General features: G+C 37.8%; 1 protein-coding gene across 6 annotated transcripts in view; it reads right to left on the reverse strand.

Annotated features, from left to right (window-relative positions):
• Nucleotides 1–15,923, reverse strand: part of OSBPL6 (oxysterol binding protein like 6) — a 96,220-nt gene that overhangs the window by 43,178 nt on the left and 37,119 nt on the right. For all 6 annotated transcript variants that reach the window (XM_059475477.1, XM_059475475.1, XM_059475478.1 and 3 more), the window contains exons 2-3: nucleotides 12,646–12,883; nucleotides 1,029–1,124 (exon numbers count right to left, since the gene is read on the reverse strand). In XM_059475477.1, the coding sequence (XP_059331460.1) occupies nucleotides 1,029–1,124; nucleotides 12,646–12,747 (198 nt within the window). In that variant the 5' untranslated portion in view covers nucleotides 12,748–12,883. The remainder of the gene's footprint in view (nucleotides 1–1,028; nucleotides 1,125–12,645; nucleotides 12,884–15,923) is intronic.

Here is a 15,923-nt window from a genome sequence, read left to right on the forward strand (position 1 = left end):
CAGTGATTCCATAGGTATTCCATGAGAAACAGCCCTGTGCAAAGCACCACAACTGGGAGAACACAATCACAGCTTTCAGTGCCTGCCTCTGCACATGCCCCTTGTTTGGGGATTAAAGGAGCCACCACTAACTGCTTTCTCAAGTTTTGGCTGCAAAATATTTATTTTTCAAATAAAAATGAATATACTATTTCATTTTCCCTGGATGGACAGAATACTTCCTTTTGAAATTGTTTTACCAGGTCTGTTTCAAAACTTACAGATACTTAGTTTCAGATTTTTATTTTCCACCAAATATTCCAACACAGCACTCTCATCTTTTTCAGAAACAATCTTACTTTTGCAGCTGAAGTATCTTAAAATGAAGCTTTCTTTACGTGGAATTAGACTTGTTTGGAATCACTTATTCCAAAACTGAGCAATTTACCCAGAAAGAAGCTGGCTTCAAAACAACACATGCAAGGCTTCACTTTTTACGAGGGCGATGTCACCCCTGCAGTTGCATCCTTCACTCTGCCTCAGGAAAGAAAATCTCAGCAAGAGCTATTAAATTTCAAACTACACACAAGGGATGTTATTAGGACATATTTTTGAACTAATATTTATTGGCAGCATTTTTAGATTTGGATATTATTTGCTCTACCATAGTAAGAGGATATTGAACTGGAAAATTTCTCAAAGTCATACAATCATATCATATCCTGACTTGGAGGGGTCCCACAAGGATCACCAAGGTCCCTTCTAGCCCCATTTTCTGAGAAAGTAGAATTTGTCCCTGGGGCCATCCATGTGAAAAAAAAACCAGAAAACCAAACCAATCCTTAATTTTGTTAATATAACATCTACTCAAGATTACTGGCTCTTCTTACACCTCAGTTATAGAACAATAAGCTCCAGGGCAGACTCCCAGTATACTCAAATGGTAGTGTCATACAAAACGCTGGACACAAAACACCTGAAGCGTTAGTCAAACTACTTTGTAACTCTAGAAACTCACTGCCCAGACTCCATCCCAGGCTTTTGCTTACCTTGGATAGAGAGAGATGATCACTTTCAAGGAACTGCTTGCTTAAAGAAGGGTCTGTGCTTCCTGAAGAAGCCTTTCGTTCCAAAATATGAACACTCTAAAAAAATAATTAAAGACAAAATCATGGCTCAAAACATACAAAAAAAAACACCTATCCATGGTTTACATGCACAAATGGCCTGCCTGCAGAGGCAATATACTTCTCTTTCTTTATTACTGGATTTTTAATTAATTACTCTGTTTAACCTAGAAATGATGGTGGACTAAAAATAGCCAGGAAAGATGAGTAATGCAGTTCTTACCTCTACAGAGATTCAAAGTGCTCCTAACAAGGCCTCTCATGTTCTCTGTTAATATACAAGACACTGAGTGCACATAGGCTGCAGTCAGCACTGCCCTACATTCACTTCACATAAGATATTACTGCCTCTAAAATATTCATTATCACACCTCAGCATTTTGTTATTGGCTTCTCAGCTGAGAAAAAGTAACATACTACACAAATGCTTTTGAATAGATTACAGGTATTAACAAGATCAGTTACTGTGTCTCGGCTGATGGCCTTGATGCTGAGCATTCATGGAACACTGGGATCTTAAACCACTGCAGCTGCTTTTACATATCACAGTCCTATAAAATTTTATATCTTCAAAGCATTGTAATAAAAATGAAATACACAATGTCACAACTAGTCCTGAAAAGATTGCTAAAAACACATCTAAACGTGTTCTTAAAACACATCTAAACGTGTCTTTCCATTTTCCAGAAAATGGAAGCATGTCTTTCCATTTTCCAAAAACCCCTACTTCATAAAAGAAAAAGCATTTGTGGTACAAGAGAAAATTACCACAATCCACAGGCACGGATCTGCATTTCATTCTCTGGTGAAATTTTGCTACATCTCATCTTACTATTTGGTAAGAATTCTACCACAACGTGTCATTAGTATCTCTTTGGCATAAAATAAAACTACTTCATTTCCAGGACAAACAGCACAATGACAAACTTGCAATTACCCTCTGAGAAGCATATGTTTTTCTCAGCTGAAAATGCCAATTAAGTTTTGTTCACAATTAAGCTTCTTTACATTGACTGCAGAGGAGATTACCTAGGTACCAGCAGCAGCAGCAGACACAATCAGGAAATATAAAGGTACATGCAAATGGCAGTGTAAATATTATTGTTTACATAAATTATTAAGTACAGAAAGGACCATAACCAAACTAAATTAAACACAGCTATTCATTTAAATGCATAGATATAACAGAGAACAAATCTTGCTGCAGAGCAACACACAGACCTTCATTGTTCTCTTTCAAGTTGCAACTGTGAATGAGAATATTAAACATGGGGAGTGTCTCTGTTTTCAGTGGAGATTGATAAGCATCCCTACCACCATGCAACAATAATCAGCATTTATTTTCAGTTACTTTTTTAAATTAAATTTTACAGTGAAGAATGTAGAAAAGCAGCAGTATTACGTTACTCTAGGGCCAACCAGCAAAAAGCTTTGTCATTTATGTTTTAAATACTTCTGCTTTATCAAAAGAAGTTCAACCTACTTATTAAGTCCAGTGTATTTTACTAATCAGATGACAAAGAAATGTGTATATGTGTAGCACAAGTGTCTATGTTACATATCAAATAATTTAATAAACTAATTTGAGCTGAAAACCACAAAGTTCCTAATGATAAACTTTCTCACCAAATAAAGGAAGCGCTACTTTTGTACACAATATGACATTTTAACAATATACAGAATCTGCTCCTCCAAAGAAGATTAAAATGTCTCTTGATTAGCATAATCGGGATGATTCCCAACATTCTTGCCAGCTTTGTCTGGCAGGCAGGAATCCATCCATCCTGAGATGGAGCAATGCCCAACACAGATGTTCTGAAGGTCTCATGTTCTCTCAGCTGGTGCAGCTTGTTGTTACATAACTGCAACTTCATTTTGTACAATATTTAGAGAGGAGTAGCCCAGCAGCCCTTAGCTTGCCAGACTTCCAGTGGCATTTTAAATTACATAATTTTAAGTCAGGAAGGTTTTGTGCCTTTTTTTTTTTTTTTAATTAGCCTTCAATCATTACAGTTCCACTTAAGTTGAGAAATACATTATTAGCCAGCAGCACTTTAATGAATGCTGACTTATTAAATTATTTGTTTGAAAATTAGAAAATTAACACCTTTTAAGTAAAATTGCCTTTTTTACATTGCTTTCTTTCAGGAGTGTTGGCTTGTTGTCTGTAGATGTTTGCTTTTCAATTCTCTTTACTCATGACCACAATAACACTGATACAAGATTATTTCTTTAGATTTGTGACAAGTCTGTAGCACAATACTAAAATTGGTGCAAAATATTTTCCATTAACACATGTTATTTTTCTGCAAAATTACAGCTAGAAATCACACAATTGCTTCACATTTTGAAAAGCAGCTAATTTTACAGTGCAAGAGTTTAGTTACTTAGAATCAAATAAATAAAAATTATTTAAATCTTGACATTATTGTCAAGGGGTTTTTTGCATTTTAACATGAAAAACAGAGTTGGGAAAGAAGCAGTAAAAAAAAGCTAATAAGAAGGAATAAAGAGGCATGTCAACACTGTTTCTGGGGTTTATCTATAATCAAACCAAAAAATAAATAATAATCCATTAAACTAGGCACATCAATCAACATGATACTCTTATTCCTCTCCTAAAAATACAGACAGGCAAAATCAACGTCGGCATTGCTGCATTCCAGATTCCCCTCATATTTCAGGATCACCACACTATAGCTGGTTTCTCTTGGAGGAAAACACCAGCACCAGCACATTCTGTGTGCTCTTGAATACCAATTCAACATAATTACAAGTTTAACTCCAATTACTATGTAATTACATCGCAACATCTTCATCCTAAATACAATCCTTCATCTTTATGATTATCCACACATACATTACATAGGTGGCACACATTTGCCTCAAAATACCCCTAGCAAGCCAACATATGGGGAACACAAATGCTTGTTCCACCCTGCATATTTTTTTCCTCTTTCCCCAAGTGAGGAAGAAAGAAATTGATGGAAAAAATAAAATAGCACTATGATGTTGAACCATATTCCCATCTTCTCTGGAAGACAAGAATGGAAAACATATTTTACAATATCCTTCCATGTATATTGCCAACTTCTTTTCTCACTTTGGACTTTAATGACTCATACAGCTCATTATCCTGGTTTTGGCCGGGACAGAGCTCGTTTTCTTCCAAGTAGCTGGTATAGTGCTGCGTTTTGGATTCAGTATGAGAACAACGTTGAAGGCACAGTGATGTTTTGGCTGTTGCTGAGCAGCTCTTACCCTAAATCAAGGACTTTCCAGTGTCCCACACTCTGCCAGTGAGGAGGTGCAGGAGGAGCTAGCTGGCAGGGGCATGGCCAGGACAGGTTTTCCCGTTTCTTTCCTCTGCTTCTCCTCCCCATTCCACCAGCAGGGTTGGTCTCCATCATCCCAGAGGGTGAAGACCCTCATTTACTTTACTGAATCTGACTTCCCATTAAAATAAAATATATTCAACTATTTTCACAGGAAAGGTAAGGAAAGAAAATCAATTTTGAGTAAACGGAGACAGAAAATCCAGTGAATGACAAGTCCGACACTCATGCCTCTCCCTTCTGCTTCACCCTTATTTACTTAATGGAATTAATTATATTTAATGCAAAGATGTCTCTATAATTTGTAATTTATTAATTTCCAAGAAAAATACAAACTGGTCAGGATTTCATCACTTACACTGGACACAGACTCTCTGTGCACAACATGTGGTTAACAGTTAATTCATGAAAAAGATCTGATGGATCATTTTGCTTGCTCACAGCATTCTAGCAGTCTCCAACACCCATAACTGTGGGGCCTATACATACACTGTCCTACAACAGCGATTCAAAATAGAGCTTTTCTGTCTGGGATTTTTGTCTTGATTTTTTCAATTCAAAGTACTAACTAGTGCATCTGTTATTATTTGCCAGTCACTGGAATTCTTTTTGCAACCTAACAAAACTGCACTCTTACTTGAATTCCATTTAGTACAAAGTACAATGTTAACCAATGTTTCTCTCACTTAAAACCACACGATTTTCTGGTTATCTGAAACACAGCACAAGTAGTAAGGCAGACAGATTTGACTGCATACATGCCAATTTTAACTACCTTCTAAACAAGCTGTGATACATGCCAAGTTAATCTGCAATATTACTTGCAAAGGGAATAACCTTGAAACTTGCTTTTCTCTTAGGATGCTTCTTAGCCAGCTCTGGCTTCCCTCCTGCTAATGTTGGAAGAAAGACAGTTTCTTCAACATAATGGTGAGAGAAGAGTGAGTGCAAAGCAAAACAACCATATCTCATCAATGTATATCTCCTTTCTATCTTCTAGCACAGTTTTTTAATTCTTGTAAAGCAGTCATGGTCCTATTCTTATCCTCAGTCTCTTCTATTGGCATTTTTCCATAGCTGTTTTCAGCAATCTCAGCATCAACTAACTGACAAAGGAGTTTAGCAATACTTTGTGAAAAGCACACACAGTTGCACTTTTTTTCTTGTTGTAAGACATGTTCATCTTGAACAGAAATGTACTTAAGAGCAACATTTTCTATTTGTAACATCTTTACTGAAAGATAAATCTATATAAGATTCAGTTCTGTAGCATATGAATAATATCCAGGTATGTATGCCTACTTCTTTCCTGGGATATGCAAAGTAAACCCCTCTTGTGTAACAGAAATGTCAAGGATTTGTTAGCTCAGGAGCTCTCTGTCAGCCCTTTCCAGCTTTGGATTGTACTTCATGTCAGTGCTTTTAGGCTCTAGCATCAAGGAAGGCTTTGCTTTTCAAGGCACTTTTTGACAAATTCTGAAGACAAATAAGCTCTTGCTCTCATGAAGAGCTTCTTGGAGGGAATCATTAGCACAACTGGATAAAGCAGAAAAGAGCTATCTATCATTGTACCAGCAACCTTTCTTTGGCTAGAACAATGGTTTGGAACAGCTGCCAAGTCACAGCCTGAGTGTTAATGACAATCTTCTCCCTTTGCACCTATCTTAAGATAGCACAAACAGATAAATTTACAGTGTCTGACAGAATTCAAATTTCAGCCAAAGATACAAAACTTTTATTATGATAATTGAATGATCACAATTAAAAGGCTTGATATTTTGTTAAATAGCCTTAGGCTACCACTTCATTTTAATGATGCTGATAAGGTTTAAAAGAAAAAAGGGAGGAAAATAAAATTATGTACACAAAAGAAAATAATTCCTTGATGTGTTAGGTTTTTTTATGAATGAAAACATTATAGACATGAAATTGAGTCAATGTTAACACAAATGATAAATGAAGAAGCTGGACCTCACTTTAAAAAGTGCATAGGTTCAGAAGATGAAACACCTTTCTTCCTGTGACTCTCTTCTTTCTGGAAGTTACCTACTTATCCTTTCTCAATAGCCTTTAAACTTCAATTTACACAGTATAAATATAGAGGAGATAGGAAAAAGAGAGGCTGAAAAACTTTTAATCCTATTTTTTTTTACATGAAATATTATTCTACTAGGGGAAAAAGGTTTTTATGTAATCACTTCATTTTCAATTTCAGGGTAAAGTATTTAATAAAAACAGGAACAGCGAATGTCAAAACAGCAAAAAGCATTACTAAGGCACGTAGTTATCTGTCTAATCGATTTGTATATTTTGCATGTGGATAATCCCAATCACACACAACTGCCTGGAAAACAGAAGCCTCCATATCATCCCTGCCATGACCCTCCCTCTTCAACCTTGTACTTCTCCTCTCCACTGAAGAAATGAAAATACAATCATGCTTTTCTTTCTTCTCCCCCATTTGTTTCCCAGAAATCCCAAATGATACTTCAGAAAAGTTGCACTTTTTCCTTCCAGATTCGTGTGCGTGTGTTGCACTTTGAGTTTTTGTATTCTGAAGGAAAGTGAGACATGCTTATGTAGGACATGTATGCATGAGGGAAAAAAATGAAACAAGAGGAATGCAAAAGTGACCATGTTCTGGAAACAACACCTTAAATTATCTGTCATCATTTGCATGGGTAATTAAGCTTTTATGAGAGCAATTTCCCTGGTTTTGTAACAGAAGATAGCTACAGGCACCATTTCTAATCAAACTGACATATTTTTAAAAAATAAATCTTTCTTCATAGCCCACATCTGAACTTCAGCATACTCCACGCAACCTGTAAAGCACTCCTAGAGGTAGGATAACTGAGGTAGCAGTATTTACGAAGCTCAGAGAATGTGTACACTGAGCCCCCTGGGACAGCCTGGTATGAATGCTATCACTGCCTCTCCTTGACTGCTCCAGACCATTTTATTTCTTCAAAGCTTTAAGGCCAAGTCTTTCTTGTGAAGAGGCAGCATCTCCATCTATTAATCTCCAGGTCTGTGCTCCGGTTCTTGTCTCTACACCATTAGAGTACCACCAAAGGCAGGAGCACATGGACAGATGTACTACTTCTGTTTGCCGTCTAGCTCTCAGGTAAATTCCAGGCAGAAAGACAGGCACAACATGAGGACATCTGCTGTGTGCCTGCAGGCTACCCTCACACACACACAGCCAGCCTGATGCACCCAGGTGTACTGGGATCCCGGGCACGTGCTCTGCCACTGCATGCCAGCAGCCTTCCCACAAGGATTCCCAGCACTGCACAATGTCTCACCCATCAGCATCAGTACCTGGGGGTCTGCCTCACCCCTGGGATCAACCTGTACCTATTCCCTCCCAGTCTCACTTGCAGATATCCCATCCCCAGATAAACCTGTAGTCCAGAGAGCTTCACTGTCTAAGTTCAGCCAGCTTCTGATTGTGTGTAGTCTAGTTCACTCATCACTCTTATAATTGAAATGATAAAAATCTTACTGGTCTGAAATTTATGATTTTGTTTTTAAAAGGTGCTATGGCACTGAATGTAACATAACATTCACATGAATATTGTACAGCTTGAAAAGTTACACTGCTTTAGACATTTTGTCAGGCACTGAAGACTTACTACCTTCCAAACCTAAGGGAAGTTTTCACACTCTACCAAGGGCACAGGAAAAAAAATGTTGTAGAGCAGCAGCAACTAATCAATTTAAAGAATAATTGCATGTTTTTGTTAACAATTTTGCCATTTCATTCTTTGGCTCCCTCACAACATTTGCTTGCTCCAGAGAGTTGTTGCCTTTAAAGTACTCAACACTTCCTGCTGTAATCCTGCTTCAGTAGTTTTATGCAAAGAGAGTTACTTAGGAAAGCGAGCAAAAGAGAATTACATCACTGTAACAACAGCACTTGGCATTAGTAGCCTCTTTAGTTTGAAACTCTCAGAAAGATTAATAATTATTATTAAAATAATCCTCACAAACTACTGCAAAATAAAAAGGCTTCTCAAAGCCTATGCTGTGCTACAGAGCAAAGCTATTAGTACGGCTGCACGTTCTCAGGTCTGTACTGTGTCTACCAGACTGTCCAGCCTTGCCTTTCTCTTTTTGAAGTCACAGAGAGACAGGAACAAGTGGAAATCACAGGAAACCAACAAGAATATTTTTCCCAGATGTCACATCAGGCTGACAGCCATGAGCAAGCATGTAGGCTGCTGCCCACTTTCAGAATAAAAGGTACATAAATGTGCTCAGACGTCTCTTCCACATGGAATACACTAGGTTATGTCACATTGCAATCTTGCATGAGCAGCACTGTCTAAGCATCTCCAAAATGCTGATACTCACCTTAGGAAATATCCCTTTCAGGAGACCACTTTGACAATTAAAATACAGTGGTTGCAAAAACCTAAGTAGGCATTTTCCAGTGTAGACCTTTAGGCAAGACCAGAGCCTTGGAATCACACTCTGCTTTTAAATTTCATGGCCAGGTAAACATTTTCAGCCCAAACTCAGTCCTTTGTGAATATCTTGGGTACACTCCTTCTATTAGTCAATACTGCTTGTGCAGAAGGGAAAAAAAACAACTCAAAACAAACAACAAGCCATATTAAAACCTGAAAAGCATATCTCTGCTCTGGAAAATCTTTTTTCATCTTCCTTCAAAGCTCCCACCTTTCACTCTTTACATATGGCTACAAGACAACAGTTGTTTGAAATATGAAATCTCTCCAGGTGGAGAGGTGACAACACAAGGCTAAATGCAATAGGACTAAAAGCGTTTCTTCTTTCGAGATTGCTGTGTAGGAAAAGAACCAAGGATTTGTTGAAAAAGCAAACTGGTAAAGAAAAACACAAAAAGAGTGAGAGAATGGTGATCTCCCCCATAGAAGGCCAAAAGGAAAATTAAGACTTTAGAAGAGAACTCACACTTAAAAGAGAAAACATTGCTATATCCATTTTTACATTATTTATTAGCTAGCCTTTAGGTGATGGTCAGAAAAGTCAGCTGTTCACAGTTTCAATATTATTGTTCTGTATCACTCCCTCAGTTTAGTAGCCTGAGGTCAGGCTCCAATTTGCCAAACGGCACATTATTAACCCTATGATGAATTTACTTCTTTCTTCTCAGCACAATATTACAACCCACACATTGCAGAGAACATATAATCCATTACAGTCTGCCTCATGAGCTGCATACTTAGTCAATAAATAAAATACAGAATGTTCATAAAGAACTTACACCTATAAAACTGAATATACATCATATGATTTTATCATAGTCAGCTGTACTTCTAAGAGTTGTTAGTTTTCCTCCATGTTGCTGTGCAGCAGTATATAGCCAGACTTTTCAGAGTTTCCTCAGGGATGAAACACAAGAATCTACCTTGCCAATATGGCCCACAAAAACGCCATCAGAATTTAACTTTTTATGCTACCTTTTGTACAAAACCCTTATTCACAGTGGAAGTGACAGGTTTCGTGCTCTGCAACAGTTCCACAGCAGGAAATCTGTTGCTTCCCCCTTCTGAAGTACTCCTTATCAAGGGTATCACAGCTGCCTTGCACCCTGTCCAACTTAGGGGTTAAACAAAACGGGTCCTTTCTGGGTCTTCTACCATCTAATCATCCAATTAAACACACTTTAATGAAAATTAATAAGAAAAATCTGAAATCAGTTTTTTTTTGTTATTGTTGGCTTAATTATTAGTCATTGAGCCTGCAAATTAGCAATGTCAAAGCTTTTGCTGACTGCTAATTCTCTTAGGTGATGTATATTGTACACATAAAACAGATACATTAAAATGCCAGCATTATATACAGCATGACACTTTCCACTCTCCCTAAAATGATTTATCATAGTCATGTTCATACTCATTCAGCCTCCTGTACCATAATTTATTGGGAAACTGTTCCTTAATTGCTGGTCTGACTTTGACAAGAATTATATCATGAGAAGGTTTCAGTCATTAACCATCCAGAAATATCCAGTGTTATCCTCACATATGACAATAAAAGCTACATTGGCACTTCATCCAGTCACATCACTTTCCATATTCATTTATATTACCAATTTAGGAAGGGTGCTTTTCCACTAGCTGCTCTGAAGAGTCCAAGGAAGCAGCAAGACAGAGTTTTAAAGCCTTTTCAAAGTAAAATCCAACAGCCCCTGAACCAAAATCCCCTAACCCCTAGCCATCACTGTGTTTGGGCAAAAGGGCAATAAAAACCAATATACATAAGAACCAATATATATAAAAACAATACTATAAGCAAGGAAAGAAATTTAAAATACAGTTGTTACAGTGGGTGGTGGGATGAAATGGATGTTTTACTGTGTGTACATGCAGAGAGGAAGTGTGCATGCTCCTTGCCCTGGGTACAGCACCACTGCAGTCCATTTCTGCTGCAGCTCTGTTTCTTTCTGCAGAAGAAATTGCTCACCCATTCATTCTCCTGCTTTAACACTGAGAGAACTGAGGCAAAAAACAAATGCCTCAGAGTAGCCCTTCTAGTCCACATTTACATGTCTAAGTACTCATTAAGCATCATCACACTTTATGGGATCCTCTGGATGCATCACACCATCAACCTTTGCAGCATTATTTTAAAATCACGCTTCACATTTCCGTGATCAAATATGGACTAAATTTAAGCATCCATTTCATTATGATGACAGGTATACCTTGCACTGTACTGTTGCTATGGTAACAGATGTGGTAGCCATCAGATTTATGGTAAAATGTATTCATAAGATGTTTTTGGTTTGGCTTTTTTTATTTTTTTTATTCCTAATTGCATAGTTGTGTCAAACTAATTACAAAGAAAACTCAGGGTATATGCTCTTAGCAGAGAGCAGCAGCTCCTGCTAGTCTTGCATTTACTTTATTTGGGCTTAAATGTGGGAGATAAAATACACAGATGCTTTAAACAAATGATATCAAAATTCTTGCTCCAGATGGAACTAATGAAAAATTATAAGGTTATATCCTAACCAAGATTTAACTAACTGCAGCTATCCAAAGTTCTGTGCACTGCAAAAGGGAAAATATTTATCACCTGTGAGAAAATACTTTTTGGACCTTCTTAAGCAATGGAAATTATTAAAAAAATGCACACACATTTCCTGCCTGTTATTGAGCATACACCAGAATTCTTCTCCTGATTTAAAGTTTAAAAAGTACCTTGTGGTGAGACTATCTACATTCAAACCTGTAAATTTTACAGTTTTCATTAAAAACTCTTGAGTTTCAAAATTTTTTTAAGAGGTAAGGGAAGAAACTTCCTCAGCAGCAGCTGAGAAAATAGTATCGGAGCTGCCATACAAGTAGCTGGGAAAATATTCCTAAGCCAATGATTTTTATTTGATTTTTTTAAAATTATTTGCCTCTTTCATGGATCACACTTTTAAAATATGTTTCTGTTCTAAACCAATTTTTCTGTATCAACCTTTGCATTTGTAAAATATATGTGTAAGAACTTATCTGAAATCTAATACACAGCTCTGATATTTGCTGACGTGTTCCCACCAATCACGTGGCCACACTGTACAACCAGCCGTCAAAAATACCCCACAGGAAAGCTCAAATTGCCATGAGGGGAATTAATACAGTCTTCATCTCAAAGAGATCCTGGAGAATTGTATCAACACAAACAAGAGTCTCTTAAAAATGGAAGTTTATCATAACTGGATTAGTACTCTATGAAGTAGTACCATCAGTGTTAATTTGTAGTGAAACAAATAGTATTTAAAATGTTAGGTGCTTACAGAAAGGATGAACAATATGGTATTTAAAATGAATTACTACTTTCTAAAACAATAATGTATCTCTGTTGTTGGATTTACAAAAAGTGTTATTCACAGATGACACAGGACGACTTTAAGCAACTGCAGGCTCATGCTGCCACAGAAACCACTTCCCAAAAGACTCCAGAGCATGTTTCCTACTTGTCCATGAGATTATATACTTCCTGCTCTAATGCTGTACACTAGAGCCCATGCTGCTTCTCAATCTTTTTCAAGCCACTTTAGGAAATGGAAAAATTAAATTTAAAAAATCAACATTTTTTGGCTGTAGCGCTATCATCCAATGCTATAAGCAAGCAAATCTAGAGCTAACAAGAACAGCCACATTACACGAATAAATCTATCATCCCACCAGATGGTACCAACAACTGGAGTATTTCCTTACCTGCCTCCTGTCTCTCTGAGACGATGATGAGGAGGAGGCACTTCTATGTGATGGAGTGGATGTTTTGTGAGCTGGAGATATACTCTTCTCCTCTGAACTCATCTTTGCAGCAGACTTGTATTGATGATCTTGGGCTCTTATCGCTCATGGGCAAAAATGCAGGGGATAGCCTTCTGCATCCTTCTGTTTCACAGTTTATGGACAGCCAAAAAGGAAGTGAGTCTCAGCTGAACTTCACCTTAATAAAGAAAAATGGGAGAGAAAGAGTGGATGAACATCCCCTCACTCCAAAGTAGCTCTGCAGCGAAGAAATTTGTTAACTATTTAACACATCTCTCAGTCATTTACTCCCTTCCCAACAACTATCCAGCACAAATACAAATGCATTGTTCTGCATTCTCACAGAAAAGAATGCAGAAGTGGTATTATTTAAAAATAACAACCAGAAGTGGTTGAAGTGGTATTACTTTAAAAAACCCTAAGGAAAGGCTTAAGTAATTTACAGCAATTCACAGGCAAAGTTTACAAACCCTTGATAAGGAGGTATTATCCTGCCTAATATCATGACATTATCGAGTAACTCCTCAGCACTTCTCTTCCCTATAGCACAGATACCACTGAACACCCCATTATTATCAGTCCCTTGTAAAAATTCTGCAGTTAGATCAAGAACTCTGCATGTATTTTAAAAAGCAGGTGCCTCTGTCAAAGGTGTGCCCTCACCTGCAGGATCCAAGGCTTCACCGAGGCAGGGGGAGTGTGTGGCTCGGGTCCTTTGGCTGTGGCCAGGGCTCACCCACACCAGTGCAGGGGGTGTTCCCTTTCCTGTTTACTCAGTCACTGCTGGTACACCACTGCTTCACAAACAGCAGGAAATTTCTCTCACTTCTCTCCACCCAAACCTTTTATTTCCACCCACAAACAGAAAAAGAGACACTTAGAGCAGCGCAGAGGATATTTGTATCAATAAATTGTCAAACACTACCTGTCAAAGCCTATCAAAATGCTGCAGGTACACCATGCCAGTTCAGGAATGGAGCTACCCTTCTCCACGTTTAACAGATCACCATGATTTTGCTTCAGCTGCCTGATACAGAGTCTGATCTTCCATTAACCTTGGATAAAATTGTTCCCTGAATGAGATGTTAGCTTCAGGCAGATGACATATCTTCTCCACTGCCCTCCTAATTTTGAAATAGTGCCCTTCCACATTCACTGTGCTGACAGCACACCAAGGGTCAGCACAGCACAGCTAGCTGCAGATGGGTGTGGAGAAAGGTGCTGCCCTGCACCATGTTAAATCAGATCAGGACAAACATACATTAACACTCAGACATGACTGCACACTCAAGAAATGATGCCATAGTGAAGACAGAGCTCTAGCTTCTCCAGACACAAGAGATAACCATAGAGGAGTATCATTCTGAGCCCAGATAACCACACAGAGGCAGTTAAATAACGATTTACATACTGTCCCCAGCTTCTGAATACTGCACCCTAAGAAAAATGCTCCTGCTGGAGCCAAGATCTCTGATTACTCAAAACCTTTTCTGTTTGCTGTACTAAGGGAGAGTAGAATGACTTCAGTTTATTAGTTACCAGTAAGTTGCAAGTATGAATATCATCCATATCTTATGAATGAGTTTCAATCTCCATCAAGGAGTCTCCCACAGAATTACAAACCCAGATATTACCCACAGAGGCCACACAGCATCCCAGTGACATGAGTGGGAGGACGTGGCTGTTCCAACAGCAAAGGCTGCCCACATTCCCTGAACATCTTGGTGAATTCTGTGTTCTTTTCAGGATGACAAGTTCCTGCTAGAAGAAGCCTAAGAAGATTGGTTATGCCAAAGCCAGCTACAACAAGACTAGAATTTGCAGGAATAAAGAAACAAGCTGCACAGCACATTTGTTTCAGAACTTCAGAGAGAAAACCTAATGAAGATGAATCCAAAGAAAGGCTTTTCCTTTTATCCTAGCATACCAAGGGACTGCTGGTCTAGTTTAACAGCATATTCATATCCTACAAATGCATTGGGGAAATTTCAGTCAAAGAGGTGTACCAACAGGGATATCTCAAGGTCTATGCAATTTTCATTTAAATCAAAAATGAAATGACAAAAATTAGAACAAAAATATAATCCTAGTTCACAGAGCTGTGCAGTTATTTAATAGGAAATCTGCAGTCACTTTCAGCTATGAGGTCACTGAATTTTTTTTTAGCAGAGTAGCCTTTGGGCAAATAAAAATCAAACCCTTTTTAAAACATCTGATCTTCACTCAGTTGACTCAAGTGGAAAAATTTATATTTAGTAATAGCACAGAAGGACAGTGGTCTGGCACTTCAAGTGTGTTCTGAAGGCTCTTGAAGCAGAAAATGCTGTTGTAAGAAGCAACCACAATGCTAGCAAGCAGTACCAATAAAAACTGTTCTGTAAATAGCTGCCAAGTTTGGGATTCTGTCGAGTATGGGCCTTTTCTTTTGAAAGGTATTAAATAAAAGTAGTGGCTTACACCTGAGCCAAGCTCCACACTGGTTCTGTTGTGGTCTCCAAGCACTAAAAGCTGAATCTAACCAGCAACTTGTTCAAACCACACTGACTTGTGACCACAACAAAACAAAAAAAATGCCAAAAATACTAAACCACCCCCTTCACAAATAAAAGAAAAGAAGTAAACATTTCTTCTTGCCCTATTTCACAGCAAAAATAGCTTCAATACTAAACCACTATTACTTACACATAGAAATTTCTGATTAAGAAACAGTGCAGTTCAGGGTTAAAAATCAAAAAAAGACAACTGGAATATTTGAGAAAACATGACTTGCAAGCACAGCAAAATAAATAATATTATGCAAATTAGCAAAACTTAGAACAGAGCTCTTTCTTATTGTTCTTGAACACTGAATTTGGAGTCTTTCTATATTGCTAAGGGTCTATCTTCCAATTTTTGCTTAAAATTTGAGCAATAGATCTTTTTTAGAGCATGTTAGAAGGAATAAATCTAGTGGAACTGACATAAAGAGATGCCAGTCTCTCTAACTATGATTGAAGCAAGCAATTAGAAATCTAATTTTTGGCCAACAAATTGAGTTTACCAAAATGAAAATGATGCTTTTGAAACATTTTTAACAGGCTTTTTCCATCAGTCACTGGCAATTTTGCTGTTGATTTCAATGGGAACAGAAGCCCTGAACATGGTAGTATCTCTCTAGAGAGTAACAGAAAATCTAAAAACACATTCAAAAACTATGATGATGGGTTTTGAGTGAGTGG

The sequence above is a fragment of the Ammospiza nelsoni genome, chromosome 7 (genome assembly GCF_027579445.1).
Source record: "Ammospiza nelsoni isolate bAmmNel1 chromosome 7, bAmmNel1.pri, whole genome shotgun sequence".
In the NCBI taxonomy this organism is placed as follows: Eukaryota; Metazoa; Chordata; class Aves; order Passeriformes; family Passerellidae; genus Ammospiza; species Ammospiza nelsoni.